Source organism: Taudactylus pleione, unplaced genomic scaffold (genome assembly GCF_031769625.1).
Source record: "Taudactylus pleione unplaced genomic scaffold, aTauple2 ptg000326l, whole genome shotgun sequence".
Lineage (NCBI taxonomy): Eukaryota > Metazoa > Chordata > Amphibia > Anura > Myobatrachidae > Taudactylus > Taudactylus pleione.
Window position 1 is genome coordinate 7,656,615 of NW_028284727.1, and position 24,940 is coordinate 7,681,554.

The following is a 24,940-nucleotide window of genomic DNA, read 5'->3' on the forward strand; positions in this document are numbered from 1 at the left end:
GCTCTACACTGCACTACACTACACTACACTACACAGCCCAGCCAGCCCTAACTCCCACCCTCCCTCTTCACTGTCCACAGCCGAGTGAGATAATGGCACCGACACGGGTACCTTATACAGGATCCAAAACCTGCGAGACCCGGAAGGCGGGATGATGACGTTTTGCCTCGATTTCAGATCTGAGTCAGGCGGGAAAAGTCGAGCCTGACTCGGATCGGGCCTCGGATCGGGGGGGGCTTGGGGGGGTTCGGATTTCAGAAATCCGAACCCGCTCACCCCTAATACACATACATAGTATACATACATATATAGTGTATATTCCCTATACATATATACAGTCAGGTCCATAAATATTGGGACATTGACAGAATTTTCAGATTTTGGCCTCTATTCACCACCACAATGGTTTTGAAATGAAACAAACAAGATGTGCTTTAACTGCAGACTTTCAGATTTAATTTGAGGGTAATTACATCCAAATCGGGTGAACGGTGTAGGAATTACAACAGTTTCAATATGTGCCTCCCACTTTTTAAGGGTCCAAAAGTAATGGGACTATCAACTCAAAAGCTATTTCATGGACAGGTGTGGGCTATTCCCTCATTATTTCATTATCAGTTAAGCAGGTAAAAGGTCTGGAGTTGATTCTAGGTGTGACATTTGCATTTGGAATCAGTTGCTGTCAACTCTCAATATGAGATCCAAAGAGCTGTCACTATCAGTGAAGCATGCCATCATTAGGCTGAAAAATCAAAACAAACCCATCAGAGAGATAGCAAACACATTAGGTGTCACCACATCAACTATTTGGAACATTCTTAAAATGAAAGAACGCACCGTAGAGCTCAGCAACACCAAAAGACCTGGAAGACCACGGAAAACAACTGTGGTGGATGACAAAAGAATTATTTCCCTGGTGAAGAAAAACCCCTTCACAACAGTTGGCCAAATCAAGAACACTCTCCAGGAGATAGATGTATATGTGTCAAAGTCAACACTCAAGTTAACACTTCACAAGAGTGAATATAGAGGGTTCACCACAAGATGCAAACCATTGGTGAGCCACAAAAACAGGAACACCAGATTAGAGTTTGCCAAACAACATCTAAAAAAGCCATTACAGTTCTGGAACAACATCCTATTGACAGATGAGACAAAGATCAACTTGTACCAGAGTGATGGGAAGAGAAGAGAAGGAAAGGAACTGCTCATGATCCAAAACATACCACCTCATCAGTGAAGCATGGTGGTGGTAGTGTCATGGCGTGGGCATGTATGGCTGCCAATGGAACTGGTTCCCTTGTATTTATTGATGATGTGACTGCTGACAAAAGCAGCAGAATGAATTCTGAAGTGTTTTGGGCAATATTATTTGCTCATATTCAGTCAAATGCTTCAGAAATCATTGGACAGTACTTCACAGTGCAGATGGACAATGACCCGAAGCATACTGCAAAAGCAACCGAAGAGTTTTGTAAGGCTAAAAAGTGGAATGTTATGCAATGGCCAAGTCAATCCCCTGACCTGAATCTGATTGAGCATGCATTTCACTTGATGAAGACAAAACTGAAGGGAAAATTCCCCAAGAGCAAGCAGGAACTGAAGACATTTGCAGTAGAGGCCTGGCAGAGCATCACCAGGGATGAAACCCAGTGTCTGGTGATATCTATGCATTCCAGACTTCAGGCTGTAATTGCCTGCAAAGGATTTGCAACAAAATATTAAAAAGTGAAAGTTAGATTTAGGATTGTTTAGTTTGTCCCATTACTTTTGGCCCCTTAAAAAGTGGGAGGCACATATAGAAACCATTGTAATTCCTACACCGTTCACCTGATTTGGATGTAATTACCCTCAAATTAAATCTGAAAGTCTGCAGTTAAATCACATCTTGTTTGTTTCATTTCAAAGCCATTGTGGTGGTGAATAGAGGACAAAATATGAAAATTCTGTCAATGTCCCAATAATTATGGACCTGACTGTATATACTAGTATATATAAAATCTATTTTTTAGCAGGAACAAAACCTATACTGTACATGGAATAGGATGCTGGCAGGGAGAGGGTTACAAGACAAGGTATGTAGAGAAAATGGATATGTGTAGGGGATTTTTTTGGGGGGGAGTTTGGGGTGTTGCACTTATTAACTTTTTTTTTTATTGTCCTTTGTTACCTGCAGCCATTCTCATGGCAGGTGACTAGAAAGAGATATTTGCTGCAAGTGCAAGGAGACATGAAGCAATCCATGCTGCACACTACAGTATAAAGCAGCCTCCAGCCAGCCTCACACTCTGTAATTTCAGAGTGCTGTGCAGTAGGAAGGAAGCCACAGCCACAGGAATCCGTGCAGAGAGAGGAGAGGTGGGCGTGTCTAGAAGAGACAAACCTACCTCATGGTCCTGGGGGAGGGGTATCACCTTACACCAGATGTGACTTTGCGGGCAAGACTATAAACAAAGTAGTGTGGGGGATAGCCCTGGGCTTTAGCTCTGGCCTGGGGTTACCTGGAGAGGGGGGCTCCCTTTTTTGGTGTGTCCCCACTTTCCCAGGAATTCCCAGCCTTGGCTGACTAGTTAGGGGGTTTAATACTTTGGGCGAGAGACCACTCCAAATGTGTCCCTTGGCTGTCAAATTACCCCTCTGCTTGTAAGAATATAATGTGCATGCGTGGGTCTCCAGGAACATGGCACCCACGCCTTTTTCTTGGGGACATCTTTTCTGCGCATACGGGAGTCACATGGAAAATGGGCGCAGCTATTTTCACCTGTGATTTTTTTGCTGCTCTGCAGCGCCAAGCCGGCGGTGCAGAGCAGAACACTGGAATCTGCAGAAAGGTAAGTATAACTAAATATGGGTGCAGTGTGGGCCAACCTGGACCTAGGGGCCCGTGTGCACCGCACACCCTGCACCCATAATATATATGCCCCTGTGGTTGTTATCTGCCATGTGGACTGAACTCCTTCGCAAACGTCTGACACCTACCAACTCCATCGGTTCTGCCAGTTGGAAGAAGGAGTATTTGGGAGGACATTTGTTTGTGGTAGTGGAAAGGTGGAAAATGAATTTCATGCTGAGGTTGAACTGCAAGGTGTTTATGAGGGAGAGTGGGCAATTACTAGGGAGAGGTGGGGTGGAGAATGAATTGCAGGCTGGGGAAAAATTACACTTACTTAGTACAATAAGAATATTTTCCAGAGGAAAGGAATGTTGGAAATAAACCACTCACATTATTTGCCATTATCCAATATACATAGGTTGTACACTCAGCGTTTTATGTAAAAAGTAAGTCCTCTATAAAAGTACAATATGGCTCTGTTTTCACATACAGTACTTTACAAACTTTACAGTAGAAGGGATTTTTTTCTTCTTCTATATTTCGTTCTTTTTGAAGTGTACTCTAGACCTTCAAATACAAATGTCGGTCATACAGGAGCCTGCAGCATGACATTTATTAAGGAAGTAATCCCTTTTTAGAGTAACAGCTGCTTACAGAGAGTTTTCAATGTAAGAAGCAGGAAACATGGAATGCACACAGAGTAGACCCTGCTTGCAGAGAAATTATCAGACATTCTTACCATAGGAATTAAGTGCAGAGAGGACTAATATGACACACCAAGGAGAATTTAAGAAAAACTGCCTTGTGCTCTTTTAGAACAAGGTGTTCCTGCAAAATGCCAGATGTAAAAAGATTTCCGTAGAGACCTATAAAAAAGCTTTATACTAAATATAACCAGAACACAAAGCCACTGCCTCCAGCTAACAAACAGCTGTGCAATCTTTTACATTGCTTCAACCTAAACTCTATCATGGGCCAGCTTGTACTAAAAAATCCAAATGATCTTCAATAGTCATTTTACACTGAATATGCCAAAGAGGCTGGTTTGAAGCACATACTTATGGATGTAGAGGAAGATGGGATAAAACACTGTAGGTATTCTAGTGTATCTATAGACAATTTTTTTGTTTATATAAATTAGGGATGTACAGGCTCGGATAGGTTTGAATTTTCCCGCCAAGCTTGAATTTTTCCAGCCAAAAATCGGGTCTCAGAAAGAGGCAAAACGTCATCTTTCATGGACAAACATCATCATTCCTAGATGAAAGCCCATGAAAGATGATGTTTGTCCATGAAAGATGACATTTTGCCTCTTTCTGTTATCTGATTTTTGGCAGGAAAAATCTGAACTTGGCGGGCGAACCTATCCGAGCCTGCACATCCCTAAAATAAATACATTGGTCATGTGTACCCCAATAAATAAATAGTGGACATGTATACTCTGCCCTTACATAATCATTACTTAGTATTTACAGCATGTGACCGTGCCCATGTTATCTTCTACGGACCTGACATTTTTGTTTTGCCTTTGATGGGTCTTTGTGCACTCAGCCATAAAAATGATAGAGCATGAATGTACCATAGTTCAATTCATTGTAAAAGCAGTCAATGCATAGAAACAAGTAACTTGAAGTTTCAAAAATATTTGTAATAAAAATGCTATTAGTACAGTATTTCTTTATTCAATTACATGATTAAACCCATCAAAGGAAAACAACGACCTGTTTACTGAATAAGGACAAAGTGGTGCCCTCTACTAGCAATTAGGGGGCTAATTTACACGAGCACATTTAAAAGAGCAATTGTAATAATGTGATTTCTAGGAGTATGATTTTACATTAAGAGATTCTTCCTTTTTTAATTTTGCAATTTATAACACTTTAAATTAAACACATTAAAAACGAAGGTTGTCATATTAACCTAAGTTGTAAACTGACATTTTGTGAATGAGGAAGCAAATAATGTCACTGTAACCTTCCACATCTGTAATTATACATATTGTTCTGCAACAACCTAATTAAACCATTTATTATACAGTAATAAATATACTGTATATTATATTCACCAAAAAATAAAAGCAATAGATTGCAATTTTTTTTACAGTTTTCTTTGGTAGATATAGTGATGACAGTAAGCAGTAAGGGCTTGGTAAGGAGAACTGACGTCTCACACCTACATTTTCAAAATTTGTGTTTTGATTCTTGGGGGTAAATTTACTAAGAATACAGTTTGGGTGAGTTTGCAATCTCACGTGAGTTTAGGAATGTTTTTCAACTTGCAAATTTACCAAAGACAAACTTGAGTGAGTTTGGAAGAGAGTTTTCTCTTTTCACTGTTAAAACTTGTGTGAGATAGCAACCTCGAAAAAACTCACCATCGGCCAAACTAGGAAGTAGTTTTCATGAAAAAGATGCAACTCGGGAATTTACTAAGATTCAAATTTACAATCTCGCATGAGTTTGTAGCAAACTCACTGATAAATTGAAGTTTTAAATATACCACGTCTTGAGCTGCGAGTTTGCCAGAAACATACACAGATCAGTGTGATTTGTGTATGTTTCTGCCTGTATACCTAATCTAATGTGTTTTTTTTTAAAATGACGTAGGGTCACCTCCCAAAAGCAATAACCAGCCCCAGACTTGTCAGCCAGTCCTGGTACCAAAAATTGTGGAGAACAAAATGAGTAGGGTTCCACCATAATTTAGGAACCAGCACCAGGCTGCATGGCCAGTCCTGGTTTTAAATATAGGGGGGATACAATGCGTAGTGGTCCCCTATATTTAAACCAGCACCAGACCCAAACCGACCGGGGTGTAATGCCACAGCCAGGAGACCCTATTACCGGGTCTCCAGGGCCAAAGCATTCTCACCCCAAACTGGTCAGGCCAAGCCGGGGATCTCAGGGGAGGTGGGGACCCCACAAGAAGGGTCCCCCCTCTCTCAAAACCCCAGGCTTGGTCTGAAGCCCGGGGCTCGTCCCCGCACCCCTGGGCTGTGGGTATTGGGGTAATAAAGTGTAAAATATAAGTAAACTATTGTATTTTACAGTGGAACTATAGGTGTCAGCATGACTGCCCTTTGGCACTTGTGGAACTACAAGTGCCAGCAGGTGGCTGGCACCCGTACCTCCACTGTAAAATAAATAGTTAAATAAAGACATAACGCACACACCTTAGATAGTACAAGTTTATTACACACATACATCAATCACACATACTTACCTGTACCAGCCGGTCGGTCCTCTTCTCCAATGTAGATATCTGTGTGGAATGACCTGCTGCTCTCCGTAGCATCCAGGGTTTTGGCAAAACAATAAAACGATTTACCAGAACCAAGCCAAACAGATGTAAATATATGCTGTTACATATACTTACACCTTGCGAAATGACAGATGACCAAAATTATCTGTAATTTCTCACGGGCCGCTAGCCAATCAGTGCAGGCTGATCATTCTGGTGAGTTTGGCAGAGAGAAAACACTGCAATCTAATCTAAACTCGCAACTAGGGGAAGAAATCTCGATCTACTTCACCTTCGGAAAACTCACTTTCAGCTAAACTCACTCCTTAGTAAATTTGCGAGTTGAAAAACGGAAAAAAAACTCACCTGAGTTTCGTCGAAGTAAAGAGTGTTTGAAAAAAAAAAAAACTCGACCAAACTCGATTCTTAGTAAATTTACCCCTTGGAGTTCCTGATAACATCCCCTGCAATAACCCTGGTGGAATCATACAATTGTTTAGTTTAGATGCAAATTACCAGCAATCTATTGTTGTTTAGGCTGCAAGTTCTAGTGCAATTTTTAATCACTGATATTTTAAAACTGATAATAGGCAAATGGTTAAATTCTACAATCTGGCTAGCAGTCCCCTTGCCATATTTTCTGTATTGTGGTTAATATACTGTATGTTTGATTTATCTACTCACTGTCACTGTACAGAACTGCGGGAAGTGTTAATACAGTACAAATTAATAAATGATAGCACAGAATCATGGATATGCTGTAATAGTTCACCTTAAAATGAAAAGGTACAGTTTTATAGTACAATGTTAGATATACTTACTCCTGTTATATAACGTGTTCTACACTGGATGGTTCCAAATAATCCAAGTATGACAATAATGATATGTAGAAAATTTGCCAAGATAGGTGCCCACTGGTAGCCAAGGAAGTCAAATATTTGTCTTTCCAGTATACAGGCCTACAATATAAAAGATACATATTAATATTAAAGGTTAATTAAAAATCAAAACGTCAAACTACAGTCATAACATTTTCCTTAATATGCAGTTTATTGTTCTTTATATACTGTTTACAATTTGTGATGTATTCAAAAATAAAGAAGTTGTCACTTTCAAGTGTGCTGCCTGACCAAGGTAATATTAACATATCCATAACCACAAAAACATAATCTAATCCTTATAAAACACAATTCTGATTTTGCTTCTAACAAATTGGCTGCTAACACTATGTTTCACATACTCATGTACTTGACACCACAATCTTCTCAAATCAGTAAAATAGGGGGCTCAATGTAACAGAATGCAAGTTTGAAAAATGTACGAGATTCCTGTGAGATCCCGGCAATATTGGATTCAACTTATGTAATAGAATTGGAGTACATGTTAATTTACCCAAATCTTGCATCAACCATTCTCACTGCAACACAACCCACCTCCAGATGTTTCTCATCTTAAACATACAACTCACTGAATTTCAAAGCAACGAGTTGTAAATTCTCCATAAACTCGTCACAATAACTCGCCAAATAATAGACTGTCCTCAGATCAGCGAGATTAGTGAAATCTGACATATAAGTCCTATTGGTTAACAAAAGTGGCCTATTTTAACACAATCAAAGGCTAGCGAGACCTTCCCACAAGCCTTTACACTACAAATAACACTTTCATTAGGTTCTAATGTTAATAATTTTATTTTAAATATATTTTCAAATATAGTTGTACAACCTTTTTTCATGTAAAGTGCTGTCTTATTATCAAAATTGTCCTTTGATAAAATAAATTTTTTTGCAAGTAATTGGGCAGATGTACTGTAATGCATTTTAGAGATCTGTTACATTTTTAAGTCAACCACAATTTTTAAGTTCATTTTTAAAATACAGTGTGTTCTATATATAATTGAGCTTTGACCACTTTAATGTTTAATAAAATTAAAATGTTACATCCCCAAAAAAATTAATCTACACAACAGATTTAATTCTTGTTGTTTGAATGCTCCTGAGCAACTGAACTTCTCTACATTCTTTTCCTCTGTCCTTCACCTATCTCCACCCCAAAGCTCTCAAACTTAAATATGCACAAACAAGACTTATAAAGGCTTAGGGGTCTATTTACTAAGCAGTGTTAGGAGACAGAGTGAAAAGTGATAAGAAAGTGATAAGGTGCCAGCCAATCAGCTCCCAACTGTCATTTTTCAAACACAGCCTGTGAGATGACAGTTGGGAGCTGATTGGCTGGCACCTTATCACTTTATTATCACTTTTCACTCTGTTTCCTAACACTGCTTAGTTAATAGACTAATTAATGAGGTGAAACTCGCTGGACTTCAATCTCGCAATGCATACTGTACAATGCTTTCTGTCAGAAAAACCCCTGTGTTTAGCATGTGCAAACATACTGAAAGCCGTAGGATATTAACATTGGTAGCTTTTTAATCACAGCCTATTACATCAGAGGAGTTACTATGAAAACTCGCCAAATAAACAGCATCAGGCACTGGGCTGAAAACTGGTTCAGCCTGGAGCTGGTTATTGGAAAATAGGAATCCCACACCAGTTCCCCGCCCACACACAATTTTTCAGTACTAGCACAGGCTATGAGGTCCAGGGCTGGTTATGGATTTGGAGGGGGAGGCACGCATTAAAAAAAAAAAATAGCTATTTCTCTGCTCCTACCCTGGTGGCTCTCACAGACATCTGAGCTGCTTTAAGCAGGGTCTGAGCCTGTCTGAGACTTGTTTTTAGCAGCTGCTGGTTTTTAGCTGTGTTATTTTATTATGACTGTCAACATTTTGACTGTGGACAATTTGACCCTGTCAACATTTTGGTTGTCGACCTTATGAAGGTCGACATTTTAACTGTGTCTACATTTTGACTGTCTACATTTTGTACCTGTCAACATCTTGACTGTCAACATTTTTTATTCATTGTCGACATTTTGACTGTGTCTACTCTTTAACTGTCAACCTTATGATTGTCGACATTTTAACCATGTTGTTATTTTGTCATTTCGGTGTCGATATTTTGATTTTCTGAATATGACTACATCCCTTTTTTACTTTGTACTATATACAATTTATATATGTACATAACTCTTGGAATATTATTATTCATAAGTGCCAACTTTGTTTTTTTAAAACAAAGTGTTTAGTACATCTAATTAACTGCCATGATGACAAGCAGGTTTGTTGCCTGTAGATGTTTGCACATTTTCCATCTTCTCTAGCAATAATTGGATTGTCAAGTGCAATATAATATAACATCTATTACAGTTTTATGGAATTCATTGAGGCACTCAATAAGTATACAGTACACTATGTGATAAAGGGGGGTAATGTTGTGCTTAGGGGCAGCGTGATCGGTGCCAGAGAAGGGCTCTGTGCTATACCCACCCCCAAACACATAACATCATGATGTTACACTAAGGGGCGGGACTGCTGGCACCAAGAAGTAGAGCATCGGGAGCATTCCTACGAACATTCTAGATGGCTCTACAGCCTGCGGGGTGTGTGCCCAAAGTAAACCCTGCAAGCCAAATGCTGGTGCACTGGGGCAGCAACGGTGCTGTCCCAGGAACTTATGGGGATGATTCTGAGATGGGCGCAGATGTGGCTGCATCTTTTGCTGCAGCCATGTCTGCATCTTTATGCTAATGCTGTGGCCGAATTTGAGTTTACTAAGATGCCCACTTGCAGCGGCGCTAATCAATTGCGGAGGTCTTTAGATGCACCATCGAATCCAACATCAAAACTAGCACCAGTCCTATTGCAGGCGCAGTTTCTCCATTTGAAAATGGGTTCCAGTATTAGTGCTACTGCTTCTTTAGACGCAGTCGATGTAAGCGACACTTCCGCATCTGGCTAGCCATCCTCTTGTTACCTCCCAGGAATGCCCATTGAGATCCACAGCTCTTGTGTCCACAATCATTCTGCTTCTCCCTGCAGTAACCATTGGGACACATGCACAGTGCGACTCTGATGCAGACTAAAGTATCGGCCAACTGTCTGTGGCATCAAACTACTTCCACCTCTTAATCAGGCCCAATTTTGATCCCAAATGAAACAGAATCATTTCATCAAAACTCACTGATTGAAAAGTACACAGATTAGCTGTAGTGCAGTTGAAAAAAAAAAAATCAGCGGACAGAGGAGCCAACATATCTAAGGACTTTAGGAGTGCAGAAAGTGAGATGTTCTTGTTTTGTCATCCTGTGCTAACAAGGCTTAGTACATCTACCCCAACGTAGAGTAGCTGCACAAAGCAACCAATCAGATGCTGTCATTTCAAAAACTGTGCTAGATAAATGACAGAATTCTCTCCAAGGCTTGATATGTCTCCCCCAGTATGTTCAGAGATGGTGGTCCGCCCATTCAGTACTTGGAGCACTTACTTTGATAAGTTGGCCTAGCATTATGTCATTTACAACCATTGGAGTTAATTCCAAAGAGGACGCTAGGGTGATATTTACACAGTTGGCGAATATGTTTTTAAACTGGTAATGCACCAAAGCTGCAGTGTGAGTGTCCATCAGTGGTCACAGTGCCCTTTGGGGGCAGTGACAGGGTGGCGATGGGCTGTGTTCTCAAAACAGGGGTACATCAACCTGCTTCTCGAGGTGTGCTGAGGCCAGTGAAATGGCATATAGTACTGGTTATGTCTATCCAGATAATAGTTGACTTCATGGGAATAAACTTGCAGCTGGGTGTTCACTAAACATGTGTTAATCTTTTTCACTTTTGTCGTGTTAATCCTTCTCCTCTCAGCTCACATAACCTCAGAGAAGAGGAACGCAGTATCAGAGTGACAGAGACACTATATTGCAGTGTAAATAGGTAAGTAAACCTTACTTACCAATAGTGGACATCTGCTGGTCAGTCACTTCTCTGCGAACCCCCCAGTACATGCATGTAAGTGAGGGGGAGTGAGAGGGAGTGAACGGGTAAGAACTGAGGCTAATGTGACGGTTTACTAATTTATTGTAACTCCAGTTACAGTATGCATCACAGTTGCAATATACAGATATATGGACTTAGAATAAAATCAAAGTTCAAAACGGGTATATCACTGTTCCCATTATATGCCATTTCTCTTATGGACATACAACATATGTTGAATTCCCAGCCAACAGTTATTGCCAACCAGAATTTCCAGTAGATTTTCCTGAGACTTTCTTTTTCAAACAAATTCCAGCCTCAAGTTTTTGCTGACCAGACCATAACACCTCAATGTAACATATCATACTCAGAAGTCTTCAGTTATATTATACAGACATCAATAATATAAATACAAGCATCGAACGCTAGTCCAACTCTCTCTAGATATCCAGTATCAGTAATTCACCCACCATAGAGTGCTTTCATGCAATCTCTTTTCTATATATTTTTAATATTAATAATACTAACAGTTTGATCTTTTGTAATGAAAGGGAATACTAACGCCTTGTCATGACAATAGGTTTACAAGGGACATACCAAACTTATTGCACCAATGAATAAGCATACTTAATGAATATCCAAAGTATCCAGTACAGTAGTGAAGTGTGTACATTTTTCTTCATATAATATAGAATATTTTTCCCAAAGACTAACTACTCTGTTACAATGTCACCATGCAACCTTTGTAAAATATAATATATAATTACAGGCATGCACAGTGAACTGCTTTGCAGCCTATTTCAGTATCTTAAATAATATCAGTATCTAATAATATTTAAGAAAAATCTTTAATTACTATTTTTTCTCCAATACAATTATATTATGGTAGTATTTGAAAACAAAATATATGCAGCAATGAACCTACCTTATATTAGACATTTACTCCACAATAAGCAAATTATACAGTGTAACTGTTACTGAGAATGAACTCTCATTTCAGGTCAACCTGGCTTAAGTTCTGAAATGAAAACTTCAGACAAACACCCACAATGGAAGTACAGTCGCTAACAAGCTCTAAAAGAAATACTCTCAGGGGGTTCTAGAAAATATGGTAGATCTAGCAAAAGAAATATTCTACAGTATGTTCTTCATATATTTTAACTGATTATGACTGCAGATTTACTACTAATATATGCCTTTTCAAAAGATACATGTACATTGTAAAATCAATCATAGTGAATCATGGGAATTTTAAGGCAAATTGTTACACAATAGGAGCTAATTTAACTTTGTTTATTTAATGAATCATAAGGGAATAGTTGCACATTGCAGAAAACTGTACAATGTAGGAAACGGTGTACAATAAATAAATACAATTTGAACAAAACAAAAACACTAAACATTTCTCGGAATGCCTGACAAAACATTAAGTTAAAGTAATTACATTTCTGTTATATTTGGCAATGAAATATCACCCACTGAAGAATTTAGTCAATTGCGGTTAATGCAGTGTAATGATGTAAAATATGAAAACATCAACAAATGTACTGTACCATAGTTATAGCTTTGTAGAAGGAGTTAACAGCCTTCAAAATACTCATTTACCTGGACTGTAGAAGAAAACTTCTGTAGATGTTCTTTGTGACTGTGGCTATTAGTAGACCAGACTGCTGTACATATGTGTGCACTCTGCATTTGCTACATACAGTAAAGTAGTTGCAAGGTCACTAAACCATTGGTCGGTCCGAGATACTGGGGAGCATGGCCACTTTTGGGGGCACGTCTACTCCCCTTGGAGTACACATTCCTATTGTGTGTTGGGTGGGTATTGTTCAATGCCTGGTTGCAAAAATGTAGTTTGGTTTACTGCAGATACCCAGTAAAGCAGAGCTAATTATTAATCTGAATGTAACCTGCATTTGCAGCCTCCCATGCCCATAGATGAAGTAGATCATAAGCATCCAAAAGTCAGTTATGTACAATAAGGGTGTGTCCAAATGAAATGCAAGCTGCATCTCCTGATGTGCCTATAATGAAACATCTTTAGCACATATTTTTACTAATTTAAAAAAGAACAATTAAATAACTTTAAGAACTTCCCATCTTGCAATATGTATTCAGCACCACACTTTATATCCTGGGCCAATTAAAACAAACATGTGGTTAAAGCTAAAGAACATGTAGTCTCCTGGCAAAAGTAGGAACCAAGAACAGTCTATGCTAGGCTGGGCTGGTCACACAATAAGACCTGGAAACCTACAGCATTGAGTACAACTATCAATATGTGTTTGCCAACCACAGTTTGATCAGCACTGGGTGGACTGAGTGGGAAAGAGAGCAAGACATGGACCATGAGGTCTATCAATAAATTAATTTTGCATCTGGAGAAAATGATAATTTAAAGAGAAATAATTTCCATGGGCCCACACCACAACCAAATGGATGTAATTTGGACTGCTCATGGGAAGGGATTATTTCTTTTCTGATTTTGCTTTTTGAAATGTTGAAAGATATACTACATTATTCAATGAGCACAGCAGATAGAGTGATTTTCATTTAACATGCACAGTAGACAGTAGTGTAGCTAGAGAGGTGGGGGCCCCATAGGTCTAGCTATGCCACCCCAGCCCATCTCACCTCCATTTCATCTCCAGAGCCCGGCTCTCCATCTCTCCTCTGTGAAGCTGGGAGGAACATCAGTGAGTAGACTAGGAGAGTTGTATCAGAGGAGTGTTGGGGACGGGGGAGTTACTGCTAGTCAGTCTGATAGGAGCTGCAGTGCTGATGATCCCTGCAGCAAACTGATTCCTAGTCACAGGCTGAAATTTGACTGTGACTAAGTAGCAATTTGCAGGAAGGATCAGTGGCACTCACGGTCTGAACAATACACAGCAATGACTCCCACACACCTATTGTTGTGCCCAGAAAACCACCAGCACCCCATATAGCCCCACCCCCATAGTAACACAGTTGAAGTAACCACTGTTGTGCCTAGCCAGCTAACAGCACCCTGTTTAGCTCTGCCTCCATGTAGCCCGGCCCCATAGTTACACAGTTGAAGTAACCACTGTTGTGCCTAGCCAGCTAACAGCACCCTGTTTAGCTCTGCCTCCATGTAGCCCGGCCCCATAGTTACACAGTTGAAGTAGTCAGAAGCAGGAAGGCACAACTGTGACCAGCCAGTTCCCTTATGTCCAATGCTGCATTGTGCGGGAAGTGCTGTGGCCCCATCTCTCACAGTATGTCAGACCCCCTGAGGTGAGTTGGGCGCAGGGGGAGGAGGGCCCTGGAGGAACTGCAGGTCTCATAGCAACTGAACCCCCTGCACCCACGGTTGCTACGCCTCTGTGTACAGATGTTATTGTCTGATGTAAAAGAGGGTTGGAAGCTTGACACTGGGCAGTTTATGTGTCCCAGAGAGATAAAATAGATGTATTATTCTTGTTATTTTCATTCAGTTCAAATTAAATACATTTTGTCAACTTGCACGGTAACAAAAAACAATTACGCAATATTACATTACTCATTACAATGCTTTTAATTGTTTGACTGCACAGAGGACTGTGATGAAGACAGGAACAGTGTACGCTACTGAAAGCATGAAGATAATAATACCTTAGAGGGAGTCCTTTTCTCACAGTGTGAAATCACGTATATGTTCCAATTACAGTCAAATAACAATAATTAACTAAAATACTGTATAAAAAATATGAAGAGTACTCTCCAGGATATCATAACTCAGAGAAATGTTAATTATATATCACACTGATAATTGCGCATAGTGCTGTAGACATGGAAGCCCTGAGGTTGACTATTGTGTTGCCGAATATGATAAAATACACAATGATACAATTTAGTAATGTGGAGGAAAAAATATTGTGTATCTTTCTAATCCAAAAATATATTCTACACAAAAAAAATCAATTACTGTTAATTGACAACCATATAAAGTAACCATATTGGTCTATGTAGAGTGACCTATACCCAGAAATAACATTTTCTAAAACAATGGCACATTTTATTACAATATATGCTGGCTAGACATTTATTTTTTTGTAGTTGCTTTTCTCATTTGCTATACATCTTTCAGCAAAACCCTCCCAGAACATACTGTATAGGCATTTAGGCATCTCAGTACTTTAATTCCAAAGATTGTTATAGCCAGTGCACTAGGACACTAATATCAAAATGTAATTGCAAAAAATAAAATGTGCTTTTCCTTGTATGTCATTTTTTATTAATAAATAGTAGTATTTCAAGAACTATTCCTAGCAATGCACATGTGGCATAGACAAAAATAAAAAGCATCATGCCATTACACTCTATGGAATTCATTTCCAGCAAATTCAGCTAGAATGTGCAACAATGTATCTTGGCAAAAGGTGGCAAATGTAAAATATGCAGATTGATTTAGAGATGGGAGGGGAGTGCATCATTGCTGAACTGAATCCCAGTGTACAAATAAAGCTGCTATGTATTTGTCTACTACATTATACATGCATACTGTGTTTTCCCTTTATGCAAAAGAAAAGAAAACAAATACATTTGTATCCCTTACGTAGCAACATGGTTTACCTGGCTGTAAAGTTACATGCTTTGACTGGCTTTGCACCTATTTATAAATAAGGCCCTATATGTTCTATATGGTGATGCCTGCATTAAGGATTGCATTCTCCATAGGAACCATAGTAAGTAAGAAGTGGATCTCCTACCGATTTTTGATGGAATTCTTGGGTTATAGCTGATAAGATTATTAAGCGCATAATTATAAAAAAAAAACATCTGTTTTTGGAAGCTACTTTGACAACCCTGGATTTTCAGGAATGCTGTATAAACTGTCACAACCAAATGATATATTCAATGATGTTTATTAGCAACAGATAATACATAAGGTTGAGCAGATTAATGCCAGTATTGGCACTACCTCCTATAGGGATGGAATCTAAGACAGCAATGGTGTTTACCAGAGCTCACTGCAAGGGGAGATGGACCTGGCTGCTTTGCTGGCCAGGTCATCTGATCCTATAGAAGGTTATTGATGAGGAGATAAACATAACAGTGCAAGATGATAATTGCAATAAATAAGTGTGCACTGTGCCCACAAACACAAAGTCCTGACTAAACTGCCTAATGGAATCTAAACTACCTACAACTTATACTACCTAGTCTAAACTGCCTAACTGAAGCTAACCTTGTCTAACTTAGAACTACCTAGTCTAAACTACTTCAACTAAACTGAGCTATGGGATGGGGTCTTATAAGTAGTATCACTATGTAGTCCAAACTACATAAGCTAAACTGATTTATAGGATGGGAACTTACAGTATCACTACATAGTCTAACAGAAGCAAATCTAGTCTAATTTATAACTGGTATAAAGTTAAAGTTCTTGACACCCAGATAAATTACTCTAAATATATATATATATATATATATATATATATAGTGATATGATCCTCTCCTGGGGTAGGTGGACACCTCCTACACACAGCAGCCAGAAAACAGCACTATAGTCGTGGGTGTTCGTGCAAGCTGGTCGGCACCAGTTTTTATTGTGCAACACCAATAGACAAATACACCAAACATAAAAAAAATCCTAGCCTGGCTTGGCACTGACTAGACGGTAATTTCTTCTCTATAAGTGGAAAGGCCTACTACCTCACCACAAACACAGCACTTTCAAAAGGTCACAGTGTCTCTGAACAAACCTCTGTGTCTGTCCTCCCCAGGGTGTGTGAGACACTGCATCTAAACTCTTACACAGCTATATTGAGCCACTTCCAGGTGGAATCCCTAATTAGCCTGCTCTCAGGCTGGAAGGCCTAACACCTGAAATGGCCCACTGGATGGAGCCCTCCTTTCTCTCTCACATCCACACCCCCAGGACCCAATCTCTGGCTTTTACCAAAAGCCGACACTCAGATCTATTTGTAAAACAGACTTTTCCTGGGGGTTAAAATACATATTACAGGAATCTAGGACACATACATGCCATCACTAACTTCTCCAGTGCTCTTATCACAATATATACAGAATATACAAATAAATGGTACAGAAACTCAGGGGCGTAACTAGGTATTTGTTGGATGCCCCATAGCAAAAGTTTGTAAGGACCCCTATGTACCACCCAATGGTGAAAAATGCATATGGATTTTTTTACAGGTACCCTATGGGTATTCTACTGGACAAGTGGACGTAATGGGCTTCAGGGATACATAGGTGAGTATGTGAGAAGTATGTGTGCATGTATGTTTTAATAAAGTTTTACTTTCTATGGTATGTGTGTTCTGTGGTCTTTTAATATTGCTTTTGTTGTGGAACTACAGGTACCAGTGGGCCTGTAATGCCCTGCATGCTGGTACTTGTGGTGCTCCAAGTACCAGCATGTGGGGGAGGCTTGCTTGGACCTGTAGCTCCACAGCAAAAGACAATATTTGTAACTACTTTAAATGCACCATGCTACATAATCAACCTGGTACCCACTGGCCAGGGGTGCCAGAAATAGCTCCGGGCTACCAACCTAGGCCTGCGGTGCTCTGGAGAGGGAGACCCCTTTATTAGGGGTGTCCCCAACTCCCCAGGGATATCTGACCAGGGCTGACTAGCAGTCAGGTAATGCTTTTGCTGGGAGACCCGGTGAAAGGTTTCTTCTGGCTGTGACATTACCCCCCCAGAGGTAAAATATCTATATATATCTTCGACTCCTGACGAAGATCCCCAACGCGTAGCTTGGCGTTGGGGATCATGGTCGGAAGCAGCTGGTGATTGCCTTGTTCCTTTGTTATATGCTGTATAAACTTGCGGTGGTGTAAGACCGCCCTCTCTGGTACGCTTAACTGGTTATTGGGAAGATTGCAACAAAAACTGTTATACTTTGAAAGCACTATGTGGTGCCCCCTATCTCTGTTTTACATATATATATATATATATATATATATATATATATATATATATATATATATTAGAAAGAAAACATAGAAAGGGGGCGCCACATCGTGCTTAAAAGTATAACAATATTTTATTGCAATCTTTAAAAATGACAATGCTCGTAGCAGAACAAGCGGACAGAGCAACCGCTAGCATAAACAGCACAATAATAAGCAGAGGCAGTCACCCGGTCTGTAACCTGGACGTCTCCAAGGACTTCTCTGGGAACTGGTTCCTCTGCAAAATCCAAAACGCCAAGCCACGCCACTACATGTTTCGTCATAAGACTTTATCAGGAGGTAGCCTTTTCCTGATTGATCCGCGGTGGCTCTGACCGCTTGTTCTGGTACGAGCATTGTCATTTTTAAAGATTGCAATAAAATATTGTTATACTTTTAAGCACGATGTGGCGCCCCCTTTCTATGTTTTCTTTCTAGTGTTGTTTCCGGCTGGATTCGGGGGTTCTTATATTGGGAAGACGCCGATCCATTTCATATACAGGATCTCTGCTTCACAATCCCACTTTCATATGTGAGGAATTGGTTACAAGACACTGTTTGTGCAATCACTTGTGGGACTCATTCCCTGGACATTGGTATTGTTCCAAACTCTGAATAAGCGCACTAATTATTTTATATATATATATATATATATGTATATATACATATATAAAAAGGTAGATTTCCTGGAAGGAAGGATGCACTCGCCGTTTTGACAACGTATCAAATTTTATTCATCATAAGACATCATAGAAGAAATACGTGATCGTGGTCGACGTTTCGGTACACATCTGGACCTTTTTCAAGACCTCAGTTTAACAGAGTCACATATATACTGTATTTAAACAACTGGAATGTCATAACTCATGGCTAATTATAACACCACACCACAGTGAAAATAAATCCGGTGCAATATCAAAAACTTGTGCTCCCCGCATGCATAAAATCACATGATGCGGTCATATAAACAAATGTATATATTTTTTATATATATTATAGTACCTCAATTCAATTCCAGCGTGGACATAAGAAGATTAGATACAATTTCAACATTAAGCAATTTCAGAATTGAAGAATAGGAGCATGGTCTGACTTGACCGGATCACAGGAAGACACATACACCTGTGGATATAGTATGATTGTAATCCTATATGTAGCCAAATAATGCATGAATAAAATCACCAGGCTAGATGCACGGGCACTTACCTAGAGCTCCATATCACAATTAAAGCCTGCCGCCACTAGCTGAACCCTGCTGTGGGTATACACTTTTCCCACCGTGTGTGTAATTCACCGCTTCATCCCGGCTAAAAAAGCCGCCAGACAGGAAGCGCTCATCAGCTATTCAACTTCCGCGTGTCGGAATGACACGCAAGCTGTAACCTAGCAACCTGCGACTGCATCAGCGTGACTAGAAAACTCACATATGCAATCAAATTTAGCTAATAGCTAATAGGTATATAATTACATTCCAGTTGTTTAAATACAGTATATATGTGACTGTTACACTGAGGTCTTGAAAAAGGTCCAGATGTGTACCATAACGTCGACCACGATCACGTATTTCTTCTATAATGCCTTATGATGAATAAAATTTGATATGTTGTCAAAACGGCGAGTGCATCCTTCCTTCCAGGAAATCTACCTTTATCTTTGGGACTGCTATGTCTTTGGAAGCACCCCAACAATGTTGTTAAGAGACTGAGAGTGCAGGACTATTTAGAATATATACATATATATATATATATATATATGTATATATATACAGTATGCACACATAAACATATATATATATATATATATATATATATTATATATACACATGCATATAGGTATGCACACACAAACATATGTCAAACAAATTACACACACACATACATTACACACTTACCTGGCAGCAGCTGTGGGTTGTAGAGATGGGGATGGGACCTGGCACTGTCATTAGGCTCCTCTCCCTAGTGGCAAATGCCATGATTCGCAGGTCAATTGGGAGGGGGTGGGGCCAAATTATGCAATTCTAATGGAATTGCTTCAAATTGGCTCTGCCTTTTCCTGATTGACCCGCAAATCGCGGCATTTTGCCGCTGGGGGGGTGGAGCTTAATAATATGGCGTTCACTCATCTTGTCTGTCAGGGGGGGTTTCTGGGTATTCAGAAACCTCCCTGTGTGCACTATAGCCCCCACTAGAAAGAGATTGGTTGCTGGTTATGGCAAATACAGGGGCCCCTATGCTTTTTGTCCCCTGTATTTCCAGAACCAGGACTGGATCAGAGCCCAGTGCTGGTTTCACTAAATACAAGGGACCCTTACATCATTTGTCCCCTGTATTTTGGCAACCAGGGCTGGTTCTGAATAGCTTGGTGCTGGTTGTGCTTAATACAGGGGACCCCTGCATCATTTGTCACCTTTATTTAGCACAACCAGTACTGGGTCACAAAAGTCCGGGGATGGTTGTGCTTTGGGGGAAAAGCCACGCAGGTTTTTTTTTTACTTTGCATTCACAGCATCATATACGGATCCAAACAACATATCGTTCATGCATAAACACTGAACGATATGCCACCGTATCTTGTATGAGATTGGCAGATCTTGCCTGCTGTAGGCAAGATCTGAAGATGCATTGTATGACCCGTGGGTACACGCATTGGTATTGTGATTGTGAGTGGACACTCACAATTTGGACATATTTTACACGATTTGTTGTTCTGATGTGTTGAAATTGGGCAAATCGTTCAAAATATTGTCTAATATTTATGCACCTTTAGTGGAGGAAACTCCCCCCTGCCTCGGGAATGCCAGTCCATAGTGCAATTAGCAGCAACAGCTTCCAGCAGGGAGCTATTCTGTGCTCATTTCCTGGTCATAACCTGCTTAGCCTTAGAAGCTGTTTTACTGCAGGTGCGCATGTGTAAACTTTCAGTTACTCTAATTCAGCTGAAAGGTATACAGTGCACCAAAGAAGTGCTTGAAAAATTCTATCATCTACAAATCATCTGTCTTTAATTCTTTGTAAAAAAAATAAAAACTGATTCAAAGTCACTTAACAAAGAATAAAGCACAGATGATTTGTAGATGATATAATTTAACAAGCAATTCTTTAGTGCAGCTCCACAGTAAATCCAAACATTCAGTAATCCCCTAGTCCTCCAGGCTCCATTTCACCAGTGCTAATGTAAACTGTAACTTGGGCAGCCCCCTGACTGAAAAATAAGAAGCCACCACTGGTGTATACCCATCCCGAATTAAACAGTCTGACAGATAATTGCAAATAATGTAGTGAAGATCCTCTGAATGTATGTACAGGGAAGTACAGCAAATATCAGAGATATCTACTGTGGTCCTCTAATTTCATTAAAAACAACCCCTATAGCTTCTATGGGGGCTGCTAAAATGGCAAATTTACCAAGCTTGGTCCTTGCCATCTTCAGATGGTGTTAGCCATTGTAGCCTATGGTCTACATTTTGCAAATCTTTCGGAGAGAGGGATCCATTCACATATGCAGGTTGGAAGTTGATATTGCCTGCAGTTTAAGCACTCTCATCTGTAACATTCAACTAATTTTTTGGTGTTTTTTTTCTAGCGTTGTATATTTTTTATATGTATAACTTGTGATGGCAATATGCAATTTTCAGCAGTTTTGTTTCAATAAATATGTCAGCTGACAAAAATAGGTAAAAAGTGCTTCATAAGCTTACTATATCATGTTCGGGATGTAGATATAATCCTGACTGATGAGATACTGGCGCTTAGAATGCTGGCATCAGCATCCCAACCACCAGCATCCCGATGTTAAGTAGTGGAGTTAGGGGGAGGGTTAGTGGATAGGGTAAGGCACTAAGTGGGGAGTGATAGGTTTAGGCACTAGGGGGGAGGTTAGGGTTATGCACTGTCAGGGAGGGTTAGGTTTTGTCAGGACTGCGACTATTTCAGTACATAAAGATAAACTACTTTTGCCAAAGTTCCATTGTGGTCATTGGAGGAGCTATCCTGCTTGCTGGCATGCTTCTCATTCAAGGGATCATCTGTTTCCCAGGTGTCGTCAGGTTGTGGGATTTCTAGATTGCTCATTATTTCAAACCTGATTCCATTTGGGTCACATGTTCTGAAACTTCCTATGGATCACAGACCTCTAGTATAAAGCTTGTTACTAACTGTGTCTCAGTGTCTGTGCAACATTGCTTTCAGGTCTTTTCTTGGACTCCTGCCAGATCCCCACTGTGCCTGTGGATTGCTGTGTACTTTGTTATATTCCAGATGAATTTCTGATGTCAGTCACCCGCTGCACTACAGGGCCCAGCATTCCTATTGCCTAAGTATTGCTTATTGCTCCATTACTGCAGTTTCACCATTTTGCTGCGATATTTATTTTGCCTGTTGTCTTTCCATTCCTGTGTATATTGATCTCATCCTTGTTACAGTTGTCAACTGCACTGTTACAGTGTCATCTCGGCATCATGGGGCTCAACCCGCTCCGAACCCTAGCCACATCACGGGGCTCAACCCCGCTACAAACTTCTCTGCATCATGGGGCTCAACCCCGCTACAATCTTCTCCGCATCCCGGGGCTCAACCCCGCTGCAATCTTCTCCTCATCACGGGGCTCAACCCCGCTACAATCTTCTCCGCATCACGGGGCTCAATCCCGCTACAATCCTCTCTGCATCACAGGGCTCAACCCCGCTCCAAACTCTAGCCATGCCGCAGGGCTCAACCCTGTCCTGGAATCACATCACCTTACAGGGCATAACCCTGCTCCGACTTCACTACCCCACAAGGCTCAAGTTTGCTTCATATCTCACTGCACCACAGGGCTCAACCCTGTCCCGGAACTATATTATTCTGCAGGGCCCGCTCTGCTCTGGATTTCCATTACTACAGAGTTCTACCCTGGCAAAGGTCCTCAATGTCATCCTGAGGTATTAGTCTCATTCTGGACTCAGGGTTCCCTTCCACGTTAGTTCTTATATGTTAAAGACTGCATATATATTTGGGGATTCTCATATACTTATTATTGCATATATGAATCTCTGTGTTGTTTGAGACTTTATATGAGACCTTGCTGATTATAATTCTTTTGTGAATAAATTAAATTTTACTTTTATCCTGTGCTACTGAGTTTCATGGAAAGGTCATTCTTAAGAGCACCCCAGTTTATTGTGCCTAGTAGGCCTGCCTCCTTCCAGGAGTCTCAAGTGTCAGCAGCCATGACAGGTTAAGGCAGTGGGCAGGGATTGTTTGGGGTAGGGAGAGAAGTAGGGTTAGGATACTGACCGACAGGTGTCGGTATCCTAACCCTGTCGGGATGATGCCATCAAGATTCTGACCTCCGGGAACCCGAGCCCCTGCATCCCAGATCCAACCCTCATGTTCATTGCGCTAATTCCAATACTATTACCAATATGTAATATATTCAGGAAAAGGGCAGCTAGAGATTGCTACGAAGCACACTTATCTTACTCTCCCACTAAGCAATACAGTGTGCTGCTCCCCCTCATGCCCCTTTGCTGTTCAATGCTGAAATAAAGCATGCTAGTTATGTTGATTAGAATGCTAAATAATCTGGTTAGCAAGGGAATCACCTTAACCATTGGATAAGCTTTTTTTTCTTTAGGCTTTCAATACTCAGTGTTTAATAAAAATGGACCTCTGACTGGAATGGGTTCTAATCCCAATGTTGGAAGCCCGAAGGATGAAGATCCTGACAGGGGAGGTAAGTATGCTATTCCTACCCCCCCTAACCCTAACCCTCCCTGTTTGGTGCCCAACCCTAACCTCCCCCCTAGTGTCTAACCCCAACCTCCTCCCCCTGGGTGGAGCCTAACCCTAACCCCCCCTTACAGCACCCTAAAACTAACCCTCCCGGGGAGGTACCTAACCCCAACCTTCCCACGGAGGTGCCTAATGCTGACCTCCCTCCCCATAGCCTAACCCTCCCTTGGGGGGTGCCTAACCCTAATCTCCCCATGGGGTGCCTAAACCTACCCCTCCATTAGCGAGGACAGTGCTGTACTCACTGGTGTCTGGATATTCACCATTCTGACATTCAGTATGCTGATGCCAATATCCTGATGTCCTTCAGGATATCATTGTCTGCATATTTGCCAGCAGGATGCTGGCGTTGGTATTTCGGTGGCCGGCATCATGTCCGCCAGCTAATTAACTACAACCCCCTCTGAACTGGGTCACAGGGGGATGTAGTCAAATTTCACAAAGTCAGAACTTAGGCCCTGATTCAGAGTCGGACGCTCTGACCAGAGCGCTCGCTCTGAATCAGGGCCCACCTCCATTAATATGGAGCGTCCTCCTGGACGCTCGTATAGCTGTGGGTCACCACCCACAGCATATACAAGCGTGCAAAAAGATGGTCGCGATGGTCTTGACCATCGCGACCATCGGAACTGCGAGTGAAAGCCTGCGGTTGGGTTTCCCAACCGCAAGGCCAGGAGTGATTTTGGCTCTATCAGAGCCAAAATCACTCCCACTGACATCACTAGTGATGTCAGTGGGGCCAGCTTCAGATGGTAGGCGTTCCCTTGGGAACGCCTCCGTCTGGCAGGCACGCCCACCAAAGGGGGCGTGCTGTCAGTCACCATCGACAGCACGCCCCCTTTGATGAGACGTTCCCTCCGTCGTGCGCATGCGCAGTGGGGAACATCGACCCACTTGCGAGCGTACTGCCACTCGCGAGTGGGTCTGAATGACCCCCTTAGACCAGAGGTTCCCAAACATGGTCCTCAAGGCACCCTAAAGCTAGCTACACACTGTCAGATTTTTTCAATCAGGAGAAGAAATGGGGCAATTTTTCAGCAAATTGCCTGTCCCAATATCTGTGCTACACATTATGCAATTTTTCCATAGAAGCTAGTGGTTTTTCATCACATCACACTGATTTTGCATATGTTTACCCACAAGGATGGTGACAGGAGAACATACTGTAGGAAATATTGGCAGATTATTGAAAATGCACACACACTGCTCAATATCGGGAATTTGAGGCCCGAGATTTTCGCTCTTGACCGACAGAAAAGATAATCGAAGAAATGTGTTTGTGGATGTTTTCTTACCATTT

The 24,940-nt window shown here is 40.9% G+C and overlaps 1 protein-coding gene across 1 annotated transcript in view; it reads right to left on the reverse strand.

The window, feature by feature from the left end:
- NKAIN2 (sodium/potassium transporting ATPase interacting 2) overlaps positions 1–24,940 on the reverse strand; it is a 1,110,439-nt gene that overhangs the window by 630,121 nt on the left and 455,378 nt on the right. The window contains exon 2 of the mRNA XM_088443070.1: positions 6,895–7,032. Coding sequence (XP_088299196.1) covers positions 6,895–7,032 — 138 coding nt within the window. The remainder of the gene's footprint in view (positions 1–6,894; positions 7,033–24,940) is intronic.